This window comes from Mustelus asterias, chromosome 9, assembly GCF_964213995.1.
Source record: "Mustelus asterias chromosome 9, sMusAst1.hap1.1, whole genome shotgun sequence".
Classification (NCBI taxonomy): domain Eukaryota; kingdom Metazoa; phylum Chordata; class Chondrichthyes; order Carcharhiniformes; family Triakidae; genus Mustelus; species Mustelus asterias.
This window is the reverse complement of record NC_135809.1, coordinates 3,058,727-3,075,767: the sequence shown is the minus strand read 5'-3', so window position 1 is coordinate 3,075,767 and position 17,041 is coordinate 3,058,727. Positions and strand designations below refer to the sequence as shown.

Genomic DNA, 17,041 nt, shown 5'->3' with positions numbered 1-17,041 from the left:
TTACCCTGGTCTGGCCTACATGTGACTCCAGACCCAGCACAGTGTGGGTGACTCACAAATGGTGGGTTTTGAAGGATGGGCAATAAATGCAATCATGATGTGGAGACGCCGGCGTTGGACTGGGATAAACACAGCAAGAGTTTTAACAACACCAGGTTAAAGTCCAACAGGTTTATTTGGTAGCAAATGACATTTGAACTTTAACCTGGTGTTGTTAAAACTCTTACAATAAATGCAGGCCAGCCAGGGACGCCCACATGCGATAAATTAATAAAAATATAACTCCACATCGCACTGCTCCAGGTGACAATTATATCTCCATTGCTCTTTACTGAACCGGATCCTCCAACCAACAGAAATCTGCCCAGCAACAGCCCCGTCTGGGTGACGTCAGTGGGCGGTGCCGGGCCCGGGGGGTGGTTGGAAGGCGAGGTCTTCAGGCAGTGGGCGGGGTCTCGAGCTCTCGCGGCGATACGCTGATAGATCCCCGGCCGGGGACACAGGTCAGTGGGCGGGTCTCTGGGCTGTGGGCGGGGTTTCGGGCTCGCGGCGCGATGCTGATGACTCCCCGGTCGTCCTCTCTGGGCAGTGGGCGGGATCTCTGGGCAGTGTTCTGGAAGTGGGCGGGGCTTTAGGCTCTCGCGGCGCTATGCTGATTGCTGGGCAGTGGGCGGGGTTTGCAGGCAGTGGGTGTGGTCTCAGGCTCTCGCGGCGCTGTGCTGACAGCTGCCCTGGCGGGGTCTGTGGGCGTGGTTTGCAAGCAGTGGGCGTGGTCTCGGGCTCTCGCGGCGCTGTGCTGATCGTCCCCCGGCGGGGATCTGGGCAGTGGGCGGGGTTTACAGGCAGTGGGCGCGGTCTCGGGCTCTCTGCTGATGGTTCCCAGGGCGGGGTCTCTGGGCAGTGGGCGGGGTTTGAAGTCAGTGGGTGTGGTCTCGGGCTCTCGCGGCGCTATGCTGATCGTCCCCCGGCGGGGATCTGGGCAGTGGGCGGGGTTTACAGGCAGTGGGCGCGGTCTCGGGCTCTCGCGGCGCTCTGCTGATGGTTCCCAGGGCGGGGTCTCTGGGCAGTGGGCGGGGTTTGAAGTCAGTGGGTGTGGTCTCGGGCTCTCGCGGCGCTATGCTGATGGCTCCCCTGGCGGGGGGGTAGCCGGAGGGAGGCGGCCACACAAGATGGCGGACGCGAAACAGAAGCGGAACGAGCAGCTGAAGCGATGGCTGGGCTCCGAGACCGAGCTCGAGCCGCCCGTCCTCAAGAAGAAGAAAACCAAGGTCAAGTTCGACGATGGAGCCGTCTTCCTGGCGGCCTGCTCGAGCGGGGACACGGACGAGGTCAAGAAGCTTCTGGATCGCGGCTCGGACATTAACTACGCTAATGTGGACGGACTGACCGCCCTGCACCAGGTGAGGAGAGAAGGCGGCGACGGAGCCGGAGCAGGCCCGGCAGAGCAGGCCGCGGGCCTTCAACTCCATCACCGGCCAAAGCCCGGCGAATCCGTGAGGCGGAGAATAGGATCCCTGCCCCATTCTGCTCACCCCCTCCCACCCCGGGCTCACTGCCCCCCCCCCCCCCCCACCCCGGGCTCACTGCCCCCCCCCCCACCCCGGGCTCACTGCCCCCCCCCCCCCCCCCCCACCCCAGGCTCACTGCCCACCCCCCCCCCACCCCAGGCTCACTGCCCACCCCCCCCCCCCCCCACCCCAGGCTCACTGCCCCCCCCCCCCCCCCCCCCAGGCTCACTGCCCCCCCCCCCACCCCACCCCAGGCTCACTGCCCCCCCCCCACCCCACCCCCGGCTCACTGCCCACCCACCCCAGGCTCACTGCCCACCCCACCCCAGGCTCGCTGCCCCCACCCACCCCAGGCTCGCTGCCCCCACCCCCCCCCCCACAGGCTCGCTGCCCCCCCCCCCCCCCCCCCCCCAGGCTCACTGCCCACCCCCCCCCCCCCAGGCTCACTGCCCACCCCCCCCCCCCCCCCCCCCCCAGGCTCACTGCCTACCCCCCCCGGGCTCACTGCCCCCACCCCGGGCTCACTGCCCCCCCCCCCCCCACCACCCCTGGGCTCACTGCCCCCCCCCCACCCCTGGGCTCACTGCCCCCCCCCCCCCCACCCCTGGGCTCACTGCCCCCCCCCCCCCCCCACCCCTGGGCTCACTGCCCCCCCCCCCCCCACCCCTGGGCTCACTGCCCCCCCCCCCACCCCTGGGCTCACTGCCCCCCCCCCACCCCTGGGCTCACTGCCCCCCCCCCCCCCACCCCTGGGCTCACTGCCCCCCCCCCCCCCACCCCTGGGCTCACTGCCCCCCCCCCCCCCACCCCTGGGCTCACTGCCCCCCCCCCCCCCACCCCTGGGCTCACTGCCCCCCCCCCCCCCACCCCTGGGCTCACTGCCCCCCCCCCACCCCTGGGCTCACTGCCCCCCCCCCCCACCCCTGAGCTCACTGCCCCCCCCCACCCCTGGGCTCACTGCCCCCCCGCACCCTGACCCCCCCCCCCCCCCCCCCCCGCCGTTGTTCTCCCCATAACACCATAAGACATAGAAGCAGAATTAGGTCACTCAGCCCATCGAGTCTGCTCCGCCATTCAATACTGGCAGATATTTTTCTCATCCCCATTCTCCTCCTTTTCCCCATAACCCCTGATCCCCTTATTAATCAAGAGCCTATCTATCTCTGTCTTAAAGACACTCAATGACCTGGCCTCCACAGCTTTCTGCGCCAAAGAGTTCCACAAATTCACCACTCTTTGGCATAACAAATTCCTCCTCCTCTCTGTTTTAAAGGATTGTTCCTTTAGCCTGAGATTGTTCCCCCTGGTTCTAGTTTTTCCTATGAGTGGAAACATTCTCTCCATGTCCAGTCTATCCAGGCCTTGCAGTGTCCTGTAAGTTTCAATAAGAACCCACTTCATCCTTCTGAACTCCAATGAGTACAGACCCAGAATCCTCAACCGTTCATCATACGACAAGCTCTTCATTCCAGGCATCATTCTTGTGAACCTCCCCTGGACCCTTTCCAAGGCCAGCACATCCTTCCTTCGATATGGGGCCCAAAACCGCTCACAGTACTCCAAATGGGGTCTGACCAGAGCCTTATACAGCCTCAGAAGTACATCCCTGCTCTTGTATTCTAGCCCTCTCGACATGAATGCCAACATTGCATTTCCCTTCCTAACTGCCAACTGAACCTGCATTTTAACCTTAAAAGAATCTTGAGCAATGACTCAGTCCCTTTGTGTTTCTGATTTCCTCAGCATTTTCCCATTTAGAAAATAGTCTATTGCCTCCATCCCTCTTTCCAAAGTGCATAACCTCACACTTTTCCACATTCTACTTCTTTGCCCACTCTCCTAACCTGTCCAAGTCCTTCTGCAGCCGCCCTGCTTCCTCAATACTACATGTCCCTCTACATATATTTGTGTCATCTGCAAACTTAGTAACAGTACCTTCAGTTCCTTCCTCCAAATCCAACCCTCCCCCCACCCAGGCTCACTGCCATCTGCCCCCATTTCTTACATTCCCATTCTTATTTGCCTCCTCACCAGCCCATGTCCCTATCTCTTCTCTTCCCCCTTCCCTTGTGCTACCTCTCAGCCTCTTCCCTACCTGTCCCAAGCTTGGCACCACAGCTGCTCCCTCCGTCCCTTTCCCGCTCTCCTCAATGACTTTCTCCTAGTTCCTCTCCTCTGCTTTTCTGTTTCTCCCTCCCAACCCTCTCCAACCCAGGATATGTTAGGTGAGATGTGACTTTTTTTGGGTGAATGCCATGACCAGGGTTCGCCTCTGCAAGGAGGAGATTTCTTGCCAGTCATTTTGCCATGAGTTGAACAAGAGTGATATCTCTGAATTGACAATGGCATCCTTTCCATGAGGGATGATGTGGGGTTGACATGATGGCATGACAGGATGAAGAAATTGTAGCATTGGGGCTATTAACATTACGATTCGGATCGTTGAACATCCCACAATTCCCCATTCTAGTTGTCTGAGCTGACATGCCAACATCACTGGAGGTTGAAAGCTGGAGTTTCCAAAACTGTGCTAAATTTGGCTGTAAACAGAGTTTAGAATGCTGGAAGTTCACAGGCTGAACAATAGCTCTTTGACCACTGCTTAAACCACACTTGTTGCATAGTGTGATTTTAAAGTTTGCATTGCTAAGGGTTTGAGGCTTTTTTTGGGTTGCAAAGGCTGTTGAAGCCTGTCAGCAGAGGACATTCATTTGTTTCACAAGTAGATTGCTACAGTCGCATTTAACGTTGCTGTTTCTTTTATTGACGAAAATACCATGCTTGAGCATTTTCTGATTTATTTCTCCTGAAATTGGACTTGGCTGTATTGAAATTGCGCCAATGGATCTCGAGCACTGCTGTGTTCTGATGCATACTATCGTTTGGCAGTTTGATTCAGATTGTGATGAAGGCTGTTCAATATGTGGTTGCATTGCTATCTCTAAAGGATGGTTCTGATTATTGGATTTGTCCATGATGCTGAGAAATGAGCACTGAACAAACAACAAGTCCAGTACCTACCAATGATTGTACAACAGTCTTAATCGAGATGTATCAATGATGCAAAATGTGGCAGTAAAGCTGCTATGTTTTGTAACTTGTTGGAACCCTGAGATCAGCCAACAGCCGTGGAATCTTGTCTAATTTTCTCAGTGCTTCAGATCTGTGCCTTTGTCTTTTGTTGCTGAGAGGAGTTGTCATTGTGTCCCATGATCAAAGTTTATGCAAGTATTGACTTTGTAATCTCATTGCAGATACATTGAAAAATGTGACTCATTTTATTTGTGTCCTGGAGATTCACAATTGTTCCATGGTGTCAGGGTAATCTTGGTTCATGTTGATTCTTTAAGGCAAGGTTCAGGCATGTTTCATCTCACCTGGTTATGTGACATGCAGCGTCGATGCACCTCGCTTGAAATCGTGTGCAGAATTTGAAGCTTAATAAGTTCCTAATCTTGTAATTCAATGTTCCAAGGTGTCTAATCTTAAAAACATGTTGGACTTCCAAAACTAAATTGTTTATAATTGTTCCACAGCGCAATTTCCTGTACCTGACATTGCAAGGTGACAGCAGGTGCACAATTGGAAATAGCTGTTATGGAGAAACAGAGATGCATATAAAATACATGAAACATTTCCTTTTAAAGGTAAATGAAGCTTATCGTAGAGGCAAGTGTGATTCAGAGTATGCACTGCGTGGTGCCTGATTCTGATGATATCAGATGGGCGGATGCATTCCACCCTGCCATGCTTTGCAGTGTGCATTCCTGAACTGACAGACAATAGAAACCATGGTTTAGGAGTGGATACATTCCTTAGCTGCCAGGTTTGAAATGACCTCTAATTGAGGATGCACATTTTGTTGAAAAGTAGCATTGATAAGAAAGTACAAGAAGTTTCTGGTTTACTTGCATGTTAGAAGTTTCTACTGGTAATTTACTCAAATTCAAAAGTATGGTTTGTGAGCACATTGTTTAGACTATTTACTGGCAGCAAGAAGTTATGACAGCAAATCTGATACATTTTCTGTTTTTCAATTCAGTATTGGCTTTTCAGAAGAATGCAGTGAATCTAGTTTTGACCATCCGCGTTCGGGGCATTTTTTTGATGCAGAGGCCTTTGCTATTAAATCTGAGTGGGATTACTTAATGCAACTTGGAGACCTTGCAGTGGACTGAATTTAAAGTTTCTAAATGTTCGACACAGTTCACTATCAAGCATTAACAATTGCTCATGTCGGGGATGGATCGTCCTGCAGATCGCTGGTTTAAATGAGATGTTGGTGTTGTCTAAAATGGCATACGAGCCCTGTCGTAGGCTTATTGGCTTTCCCACATTGAAGTTATCAGTTGTCACCCGGTAGAGGTGGTGGTGGTGGTTTGTTGTCTTGAGCACCTGCCATCCCTTACCATCTCTCTCACCTTTCTCTTTCGGTGGCTGTCCTTGTTGATTGGAATGTCTTGACACAATTGTTTTTGACAAATAGTCAATTTGGTTGCAATTGGGCATTTGCTTCCCATATGTTGATGCTAATGGAGCAGATGTTTAAAGGGCTTGGTTGGAAAGTCTTTTTCTGAGTTGCGTACAGAATCCAGGTGATCACGAAGTCATTTACTCCGATTGTTAAACCCAAGCAATCTGCAGAGCTGGATAAAGCTAAGAAAATAACTTGCTTCAAGTGGAAGAACAGATATGCAATTTGTATCTATAAGATGTTGAAACAGGTACATCAAGAATCTGGGAGCCCCCTGGAATTTAAGCAGATGAATTCCTCCTCTCTGACCAGATAGCTGCTGAAGCTGCCAAGTTATCTCTCAACAACAAAATACGCACCAATACCAGCCAAGAAGTTGAGTGCTCTGAGTCATGTGCTCCCTGGAGGACTCACTGGAGCTGCTGTTAAATATCGCTTCCATCAAATTCTGCTGTAATGTAACTCAGAAATTTTTATTTTTCTATAAAAAAAACTTGATATATCAAAAAAATGTACCCTGTTAGAGTCTTAGAGCTTTACAGCACAAGGAGGCTGTTTGGCTCATTGTGTCTCTGCTCTGCATTCCAATCCCATTTTGCAGCACTTGGTTCGTAACCTTGTCTGCTATGGTGTTTCATGTTATCTAAATTTTTCTTTAATGTTAATGGTTCCTGCCTCTACCACCCTTTCAGATTGAGTGCCCCGCAAGGCTGTGTACTCAGCCCCATGCTATACTCTTGATTCACTTATGACTGTGTGGCCAAATTCTGGTCCAATTCCATTTTGAGTTTTGCCGATGACACCAGTGTAGTAGGTCTGATCTCAAACAGTGATGAGATGGAGTACGGGAAAGAGGGAAAGAATCAGGTGAAATAGTGCGATGACAATCTCTCCCTCAATGTCAGCAAAATGAAGGAGATAGTCATCGACTTCAGGAAGCGTTGTGGGGGACATGCCCCTGTCTATATCAATGGGAATGAAGTGGAAATGGTCGCGAGCTTCAAGTTTCTAGGTGTTTGGATCACCAACCTATCCTGGTCCCTCCACGCAGATGCTATAGTTAAGAGCCCACCAAAGCCTCTACTTTCTCAGGAGGCTAAGGAAATTTGGCGTGTCTGCTACGACTCTCTTGAACCTTTACAGGTGCACTATAGAAAGCATCCTTTCCGGATGGTACCTTGGCTTGGTATGTTTGCTGCTCTGATCAAGGCCGCAAGAAACTAGCAAGGGTGTGAACATAGCACAGTCCATCACGCAAACCAGCCGACCATTCATTGATTCCATTTACACTTCCCGCTGTCTTGGAAAAGCAGTCAGCATAATCAAGGTCCTCATGCACCATGTACATCCTGTTTTCCACCACCTTCCGTCAGGAAAAAGATACAAAAGTCTGAGATCACATTCCAATCAACTAAAGAAGAGCTTCATCCCTGCTTCCATCAGACATTTTGAATGGATCTGCCTTATTTAAGTTGATCTTTCTCTACACCCTAGCTATGACTGCAATGCTACTTTCTGCACTCTCCCCTTTCCTTCTCTATGAATGACGTGCTTTGTCTGAATAGTGTGCAAGAAACAATACTTTTCACTGTATACCAATACATGTGACAATATATCAAATTTAGTCTGTGCACCCTGGTTTTTGATCCCCCTATTAAAGGAAAAAGTTTCTTCCTATCTACCCTACATCCCTCACAATTTTGTATACCTCAATTGGATACCCCCTTGGCTGTCTCTGCTTTAAGGAAAACAATCCCAGCCTTAGCAATTCAGACAACATCCTGGTGGATCTCCTCTGCACCTTGCCAGTGCAATCACATCCTATCTATAGTGTGGTGACAAAGAACTCCACGCAATACTCTAGCTGTGGCCTTACAAGCTACACAACTCTATCATCACCTTCCTGCTCTGCTACTCCGATTTGGCTAATACAGCTAAATATGCCACCTTATCTACCTGTCCTGCTGTTGAGGGATCTTTGGATATGCACCCAAGATCTGTCTGGTTCACTGTTAATGGTATATTCTGTTACCTTAGTCCTCCCAAAATGCATGAGCACTCACTTTTCAGGGTTAAATTCCATTTGCTGCTGGTCTGCTCATCTGTCCAAATTGTCCTTGTATTATGTATATCAATAATTTAGGTGAGGGAACTAAATGTCATAGCTCCAAGTTTGCAGTTGGTTGGGGGGGGTGGGGTGAGCTGTGAGGGGGATGTGAGATGCTTCAGTGTGATTTGGACAAGTTGAGTGAGTGGGCAAATGCATGACAGATGCTGTATAATGTGGGGAAGTGTGAGGTTATCCACTTTGGTAGCAAAAACAGGAAGGCAGATTATTGTCCGAGGAGCTATACATTGAGAGTGGGGAATGTGCCACAAGGCCTGGGTGCCCTTGTATGCCAGTTGCTCAAAGTAAGTATTTGCTGGAGTTCAGAAGAAAGTTAAAGTTTGTTTATTAGTCACAAGTAAGGCTTACATTAACACTGCAATGAAGTTAGTGTGAAATTCCTCTAGTCGAGACAATCCGGCGCTTGTTCGGGTCATTGCACCTAACCAGCACATCTTTCAGAATGTGGGAGGAAACCGGAGCACCCGGAGGAAACCCACGCAAAAATGGGGAGAAAGTGCAAACTCCACACTGACCCAAGCTGGGAATCTAACCTGGGTCACTGGCACTGAGAAGCAGCAGTGCTAACCACTGTGCTATCAAAACTGCACCAACTCTCCAACAGAGCATCCTACCCAGGATGAGGGGGGGGGGGGGGATCTCATAAAAGCTTATAAAATTCTAACATGACGAGACAGGGTAGATGCAGGAAGGATATTCCCCATCATGGGGGTGTCCAGAACCAGGGTCACAGTGTAAGGATATGAGGAAACCATTTAGAACTAAGGACTGTTTCGCAGTACCAGGGACCTGGGTTCAATTCCAGCCTTGTGTGTCTGTGCGCAGCTTGCATGTTCTACCCATGTCTGCATGGGTTTCCTCTGGGTACCCTCCGGTTTTCTCCCAAAGTCCAAAGATGTGCAGGTTAGGTGGATTGGCCATGCTAAATTGCTATTTAGTGTCCCAAGATGTAAAGGCTGGATGGATTAGCCATGGTAAGTGTACGGGGTTACCAGCAGAGGGTCAGGGGGAGCCTGGGTAGGATGCTCTGTTGGAGAGTTGGTGCAGTTCTGATGGGCCAAACGGCTGCCTCCTGCACTATCGAGCTTCTATGTGAACGTACTGAATTCCCTCATTCACGTCTAGATTAGTAATGTACGCTGCATACATACAGCAAGTGACTCAGCATTGATCCCTGCAGCGCACCACTGGACCCAATACGATTGCTGATATGTGCCAGTCATTGGTACATATGATTTATGTACGGGCATCACACTGGTGCTGAGATTCAGATGCCTCATAACTCATTTGTGTGGAAGGCAAAGTCTTTTTTGCTTTCATGGCAGCACTCTGTTAGTGGAGAGCACCATTCGTGTTGGCACTGCACAGAGACCATTGGCCAACCAATCAGTATCCTTGTCTCATGAAGTGTACATTATTTCTCCCTTGTGAAATTTGGCATTCTTGTGTTGGTGCTATTGAATGCAAGATGTGAAACTTAGACCTCATGTCTCTTTTGCAACAATACTCGGTCTTGTGGTACTGAATGATTACTTGATAACATGAAAATTTGATTAAATGCAACATATTCAAAATGTTCAAACAGGTTTGACAATTGTGTGACATTTGTAGGTTATTGGTGGGATTTTTCTGCCTCTCTGCGGTGTTTGGCAGTGGCGGGAGGCAGCATGCTACACGTTAATGATGAATCTGTGTCCTGCCGTTGTCAATGTAGTTTCCTGTTGAATGCACTTCACAGTGCCGGGGGGTGCACCGTCCTGCTGGTGTGAACGGCAGCAAGATTTCGTTCGAAGTTTGTTGGATGAAATACTTCAGTTTGTAGTGCAGTTGTAGCACCATTGGAGGACACAGATTCCTTCGTGGAAAGATGCAGACTTTTTGTCTCGCCAAATGAGTTGGCGAAAGATGCCCACTTTTGGTTACTAACACAGTAGAAGAAGTCAAGAGTGCACTAGGTTCCCAAGGTTTAAAGTAGTTGGGTTTTGTTTATCAATGTGCTGAGCAAGTGCAGGTAAATTGTGGTGTTGATCTTAAAACACAGAAATGAATACGTTCTGAAAAGCCACACTTTGGACATTTTCATGAGCAGTCATGATGTGTTTATCCCCCACACTGCAGAGTTATTTCTTCAGTAATATGGTCAGTCAGAGTTTCACAAACACAAGCTCTAAAAGGCACACTGTCCACTTGGCACAGCTGCTGGTGGTGGACATTAAAGATGGCCCCTGCCACTATTCACATTTCAAAGACAAATCTGGACTGACATCTGAGTGACCATTGCCAGGGCTTGTGCGATGAACCAAATGTCATGCTCACATCATTACTTACTCTTCTTCACTTCTCCTGTCCCAACCTATGGTCTACAATGAGATATGGAGGAATAAATGATAAAACTGCATTTGTGTTATAGAGAAGCAATGCCACATGGAATTAGGATAAAGTTCGTCTGATGTCTAAACTTCAGAGTGATATTCCTTTTGATTTATTTCCATTAGTTTGGGTTCTTGCAAGTACCAAGTATGGTTAAGTCACTAGTTGGCTAAGTATGTATTTTCTGGCACGTACTGCCAGCTGTTCATCTTATGCATAAAGCCATCAAATAGTGTTGAAGACTTGGATTTATGTGATGCTGTCTAGTTCTCAATGCTTTAATACTTCCCTGAGCACCTCATAATGAATCAATTATGTCTGAAATAGAGTCACTATTACGTTGATCAATGCAACAGGCAGTTTGCATACAGCAAGGCCCCATAAACTGTTGATATGCAAGATCATTTTATTTTGGTTATATAATACCAGATCTTGCAGTAGTATTTGGCTGAATTAATATTTGCTCAATGTGTAAATATATATTCAGTCTGGAAGTGAGAAGTAAACCAGAACTTGGCAAAAAAACAGACCCTTACAGGGTTGAATTCCTACACACAATGGATTTCACTTCTGTTTTCATTGTGATAAGTGCTGAACGTTATAACTTTGGCACCAGCAAATGCCAGTCTCTGGAAACATTCTCCTTTGGTTCCGTTAAATGCAGTTTGTCTTTCTAAACATTGACATTCATTGTTTGTGAAATGGAGTGATGGAGCAGAGGGCTTGTCTTGGATGGGGGTGTGAGAAACTTGTTGGTGTTTCGGAAAACAATGTTTGGAACCGTCTAAATTTCAGAAGAGAATTTGAGAACTGTTAATTGTAAGGTTTACACTTGGCAATTTGTTGCACATTGTAGAAACAAATTGACTGTGTTCATGGTGGTCGGAACTGGATAGTTTGAAGTAAGTTGCATTTGTGTGTTTGGTATAAGCTATAGCTTTGTTTATTTTCTGTATTTGAGTGCTAAGAAAGAGGGAACCTGAGTTTTAGTTTCACGTTAGCTCTTATTCTGTGGAGTTTGTTTGTAAACCCGCATTTGAATTGGGTTTTATGATCCTTCCAATGGGGAGCTGTTGTATATGGGTGATGGGGGGGTGGGTGCTAGTTTAGGGAAATTTTTTCAAAAAGTAGAAAAACTGGGCTGTTGCGTCACAACAAGGGACCCACAGAGATGCAGGGAGAAAGAGAACAGAGGGCACTGCAAGAAGCAGGCTCCAAAGACTGAAAAAGAAAAGTTCTAAAACCAGGAAGTGGAACAGGAGAAGAGTTGAAAGAAGTCCTAGTTGAAGGAAAAGAACAGGAATCTGGAAACAGCCCTGTTAAGTGAAGTTAAGACTGCGAGGCAGAGGAAAAGGCTCCAAATTTAAAGACACAACTGCCAGGAGCAGACTTGTACCAAAGTGGGCTTGGAAGAAGCCAGAGGTATGAGGAGACGGCCAAAGGTTGTGACTCCTTTCTGCTGGTCTTTGTATTAGTGGTGCCCTGCTTTGCACAGTCAAATACCTGAGAGGGTACATGAAAGGTGAATCCTGAAGACATGTAGAGAGCCAGGGCAAAGGAACATCAGAAAGAGAGGTTGAAACCCTGGAGGTGGATCCTTTTAAAGATGCCCAAATGAAAGCATTGAATGGGAGAAAGTTCCAAGGTGAGTACTTAGTGAGATCGGAAACACTTTGGAAAAAGATGGAGTTCAGTGAAACCAGTTTGCTCAGTGTAAGAAACATCTGGGGGAGTTGATGAGAGATCCATGACATCTCTTTTGGGTGGCATCTATCACTAGGTTTGAGTGTGGTGTGTCTGATCACAGGTTGCTTATTGGTTTACACTGACTGTAAACTTAATGTGAAGAATTTGTATATGTTTATAAAGGTAGAGTTGGGGTGAAGGAGGAGTGTAATATAATTCAACTGGTCTTCCTTAATAAATGTTTATTCTTTTAAGTTTATCAGAGGAACTCTGCGATTGTTCAGTAGATGTCCTTCACATTTCTGGACAAAAAAAGTTAGGATATATCAAACTGGTTTCCACCCTGAAATCTGACTTGTTCACGAGTAACATCAGTTGGGATCATGACACTGGTGCAGGTTGTCAGTCATGGCTCACTGGGTAGCCCACATCTGAGTCAGAAGCCTTGGAGTTCAAGTCCTACTCCAGAGACTTGGAACACAAGTCAAGGCTGACCCTTGAATGCAGTACTGAAGGGGAGGTCCCTCTCAGGGAAGCTGAATTGAGATCCCTCTGGATAGACATCTCTGCTGTTCAGCAGAGTGGGAGATGATCTCATTGAAACTTACAAGATTCTGAAGGGCTTGATAGGGTAGACGATGAGAGATTGTTTATGTTGGTTGGGGAGCCGAAAATACGAGGACACAGTTTCAGGATAAGGGGCTAATTATTTAGAACTGAGATGAGGAGAGATGGCTTCACTCAAAGGATTGCAATCTTTGGGATTCTCTACCCCAGGAAACTGTGGATGCTCCATTATTGAATACATTTCCAGTTAGGAGAGATTCTTGGTGTCGCGGAATTAAGGATTCTGGGGGTTGGGTAGGAAATTGGAGTTGAAGTCCAAGATCAGCCCTGATAGTATTGAAAGGTGGAGCGGTATCAAAGGGCCTTATGATCTCCCCTTGCTCCTATTTCCTGTGTTTTTGTGACGTGTAAGATCCTGTGTGACAATTTCAAAGAGATGAAGGGCGTTATCCCTCACAATCGGGTCAATATTTATCCCTTGACCAGCATCACAGCAATGCACAATGTGACCATTATCACATTTCTGTGGGAGTTTGAGTGCAAATTTGCTGCATCATTTCCCAAATGACAACAGTGATTACACTTGAAAAGTGCTACTTTTATGCTAAGTGCCTTCGAATAGCCTGAAGTCATGAAAGGTGCTAGAAAGATGCAAGTTTTTAAAAACATGTTTGGTCTGAACTGGATAAGCTGTGTCTTCAGCCCCTTATTATACTCCTTGTACACCTTTGACAATATGGCCAAATTCCCCACCAACTTAACTTTCAAGTTTGCTTGAAACATACGAACGTAAGAAAGAGGAGCAGGCCATCTAGCCCCTCGAGCCTGCCCCGCCATTCAATAAGATCATGGCTGATCTGAAGTGGATCAGTTCCACTTACCTACCTGATCCCTATAACCCCTAATTCCCTTACCGATCAGGAATCCATCTATCCGTGATTTAAACATATTCAACGAGGTAGCCTCCACCACTTCAGTGGGCAGAGAATTCCAGAGATTCACCACCCTCTGTCCTAAACTGACCCCCCTTTATTTTGAGGCTGTGCCCTCTAGTTCTCGCTTCCTTTCTAAGTGGAAAGAATCTCTCTGCCTCGACCCTATCCAGCCCCTTCATTATCTTATAGGTCTCGAGAAGATCCTCCCTCGGCCTTCTAAATCCCAATGAGTAGAAACCCAATCTGCTCAGTCTCTCCTCATAATCAACACCCCTCTTCTCTGGTATCAACCTGGTGAAACCACCGTGGACGTTCAGATGTCAAGCAATGACGAGATGGAGTTCAGGAAAGAGAGAATCTGGTGAATTGGTGCGACGACAGTGATCTCTTCCTCAATGTCAGTAAAATGAAGGAGATAGTTATTGACTTCAGGAAGCGTAGTGGAGGACATAACCCTGTCTACATCAGCGGGGATGAAGTGGAAATGGGTCTTTGGTGAGCTTCAAGTTTTTAGGTGTCTCCATCATCAACAATCCTGTCTTGGTCCCTCCGCAGTAAGAAGTCTTACAACACCAGGTTCAAGTCCAACAGGTTTATTTGGTAGCACAAGCTTTTGGAGTCTCGCTCCTTTAAGTGAGTGAGGAGTTGTGTTCACAAACAGGGCATATACAGACACAAACTCAAGTTATAAGATAATGATTGGAATGCGAGTCTTTACAGGTAATCAAGTCTTAAAGGAACAGACAATGTGAGTGGAGAGAGGGTTAAGCACAGGTTAAAGAGGTGTGTATTGTCTCCAGCCAGGACAGTTAGTGAGATGTTACAAGCCCAGGCAAGTCGTGGGGGTTTCTGTGCTTGGCCCTCTCTCCACTCACATTGTCTGTACCTTTATGACTTGATTACTTGTAAAGACTCGCATTCCAACCATTATCTGTATATGCCCTGTTTGTGAACACAAGTCACTCATCTGAAGAAGGAGTGAGACTCCGAAAGCTTGTGCTACCAAATAAACCTGCTGGACTTTAACCTGGTGTTGAGACGACTTGCAGTGATTAGCCCAGTCCAATGGCGGCATTTCCACATCCTGGTCCCTCCACACAGAAGCTATAGTTAACAAAGCACACCAACGCCCCACCTCAGGAGGCTAAGGAAATTTGGCATGTCCCTACGACTCTCCAACTTTTACTGACGCACCAGAGAAAGCATCCTTTCTGGGTGTATCACAGCCTGCTTTGCCCAAGACCACAAGGAACTACAAAGGGTCATGGACAAAGCCCAGTCCAGCCTCCCACCCATTGACACTGTCTATATTTCCCGCTGCCTCTCAAAAGGAGCCAACATAATCAAGGACGCCACACAAAGTCTCTTCCACCTTCTTCCGTTGGGGAAAAGATTCAAAAGTCTGAGATAACATAACAACCAACTCAAGAACAGCTTCTTCCCTGCTGCCATCAGACTTTTGAATGGACTTAGCTTGCATTAAGTTGATCTTTCTCTACACCCTAGCTATGACTGTAACACTACATTCTGCACTCTCTCGTTTCCTTGCTTTGTCTATATAGCGCGCAAGAAACAATACTTTTCATTATAATACATATGACAAGAAATCAAATCAAAATATGGTTTTGGTTGTGGACCAGCTTGGTAATGTGAGAGTGTTCGAATGATTCAAAATATTTGACTACATTATGATGGATCCAAAGGACAGTTTTTCAAGTAAATCAACTGTTTTTCTTTGCATAGAAAGCAGGAGTGAGCCATTCAGTCTCAAGCCTGTTCTGCCTTTCATTAAGATTGTGGCTTCCACTCCAGTTTCCTTCCTATTCTGGGTACTCTTTGACTCTCGTCAGTCAAGAATCTATCTAACTCAGATTTAAAATATTCAATTTCTTTGCCTTCACTGTTCTTGGGGGAAAAAGAGTTTACAGACTCATGTCGCTCTGAGAAAGATAAACTCTGCTCAAATCCATCTAAAACATGAGACGCCTTATTTTTAAACTGTGTGCCGCTCATTCTAGTCTCTCGCATAATGATAAACATCCTTTGAACATCCATCCTGTCAAGTCCCCTCAGGGTCTTCCATGTTTCAATAAGATCACCCCTCACTCTTCTGAACTCTAATGGATATAAGAACATAAGAAATAGGAGCAGGAGTAGGCCATCTAGCCCCTCGAGCCTGCCCCGCCATTCAATAAGATCATGGCTGATCTGATGTGGATCAGTACCACTTACCCGCCTGATCCCCATAACCCTTAATTCCCTTACCGATCAGGAATCCATCCATCCGCGCTTTAAACATATTCAGCGAGGTAGCCTCCACCACCTCAGTGGGCAGAGAATTCCAGAGATTCACCACCCTCTGGGAGAAGAAGTTCCTCCTCAACTCTGTCTTAAACCGACCCCCCTTTATTTTGAGGCTGTGTCCTCTAGTTTTAACTTCCTTACTAAGTGGAAAGAATCTCTCCGCCTCCACCCTATCCAGCCCCCGCATTATCTTATAAGTCTCCATAAGATCCCCCCTCATCCTTCTAAACTCCAAAGAGTACAAACCCAATCTCCTCAGCCTCTCCTCATAATCCAAACCCCTCATCTCCGGTATCAACCTGGTGAACCTTCTCTGCACTCCCTCCAATGCCAATATATCCTTCCTCATATAAGGGGACCAATACTGCACACAGTATTCCAGCTGCGGCCTCACCAATGCCCTGTACAGGTGCATCAAGACATCCCTGCTTTTATATTCTATCCCCCTCGCAATATAGGCCAACATCCCATTTGCCTTTTTGATCACCTGTTGTACCTGCAGACTGGGCTTTTGCGTCTCATGCACAAGGACCCCCAGGTCCCTTTGCACGGTAGCATGTTTTAATTTGTTTCCATTGAGATAGTAATCCCATTTGTTATTATTTCCTCCAAAGTGTATAACCTTGCATTTCTCAACGTTATACTCCATTTGCCATATCCTCGCCCACTCACTCAGCCTGTCCAAATCTCTCTGCAGATCTTCTCCGTCCTCCACACGATTCACTTTTCCACTTATCTTTGTGTCGTCTGCAAACTTCGTTACCCTACACTCCGTCCCCTCCTCCAGATCATCTATATAAATAGTAAACAGTTGCGGCCCGAGTACCGATCCCTGCGGCACGCCACTAGTTACCTTCCTCCAACCGGAAAAACACCCATTTATTCCGACTCTTTGCTTCCTGTCGGATAGCCAGTCCCCAATCCACTTTAACACACTACCTCCAACTCCGTGTGCCCTAATCTTCTTCAGCAGCCTTTTATGGGGCACCTTATCAAACGCCTTTTGGAAATCCAGAAACACCGCATCCACCGGTTCTCCTCCACCAACCGCCCTAGTCACATCTTCATA

The 17,041-nt window shown here is 47.6% G+C and overlaps 1 protein-coding gene across 20 annotated transcripts in view; it reads left to right on the top strand.

Moving 5' to 3' along the window:
• Positions 1 to 1,068: 1,068 nt before the first annotated feature.
• ppp1r12a (protein phosphatase 1, regulatory subunit 12A) overlaps positions 1,069 to 17,041 on the top strand; it is a 196,279-nt gene continuing 180,306 nt past the window's right edge. For all 20 annotated transcript variants that reach the window (XM_078219507.1, XM_078219500.1, XM_078219518.1 and 17 more), the window contains exon 1: positions 1,069 to 1,400. In XM_078219507.1, the coding sequence (XP_078075633.1) occupies positions 1,170 to 1,400 (231 nt within the window). In that variant the 5' untranslated portion in view covers positions 1,069 to 1,169. The remainder of the gene's footprint in view (positions 1,401 to 17,041) is intronic.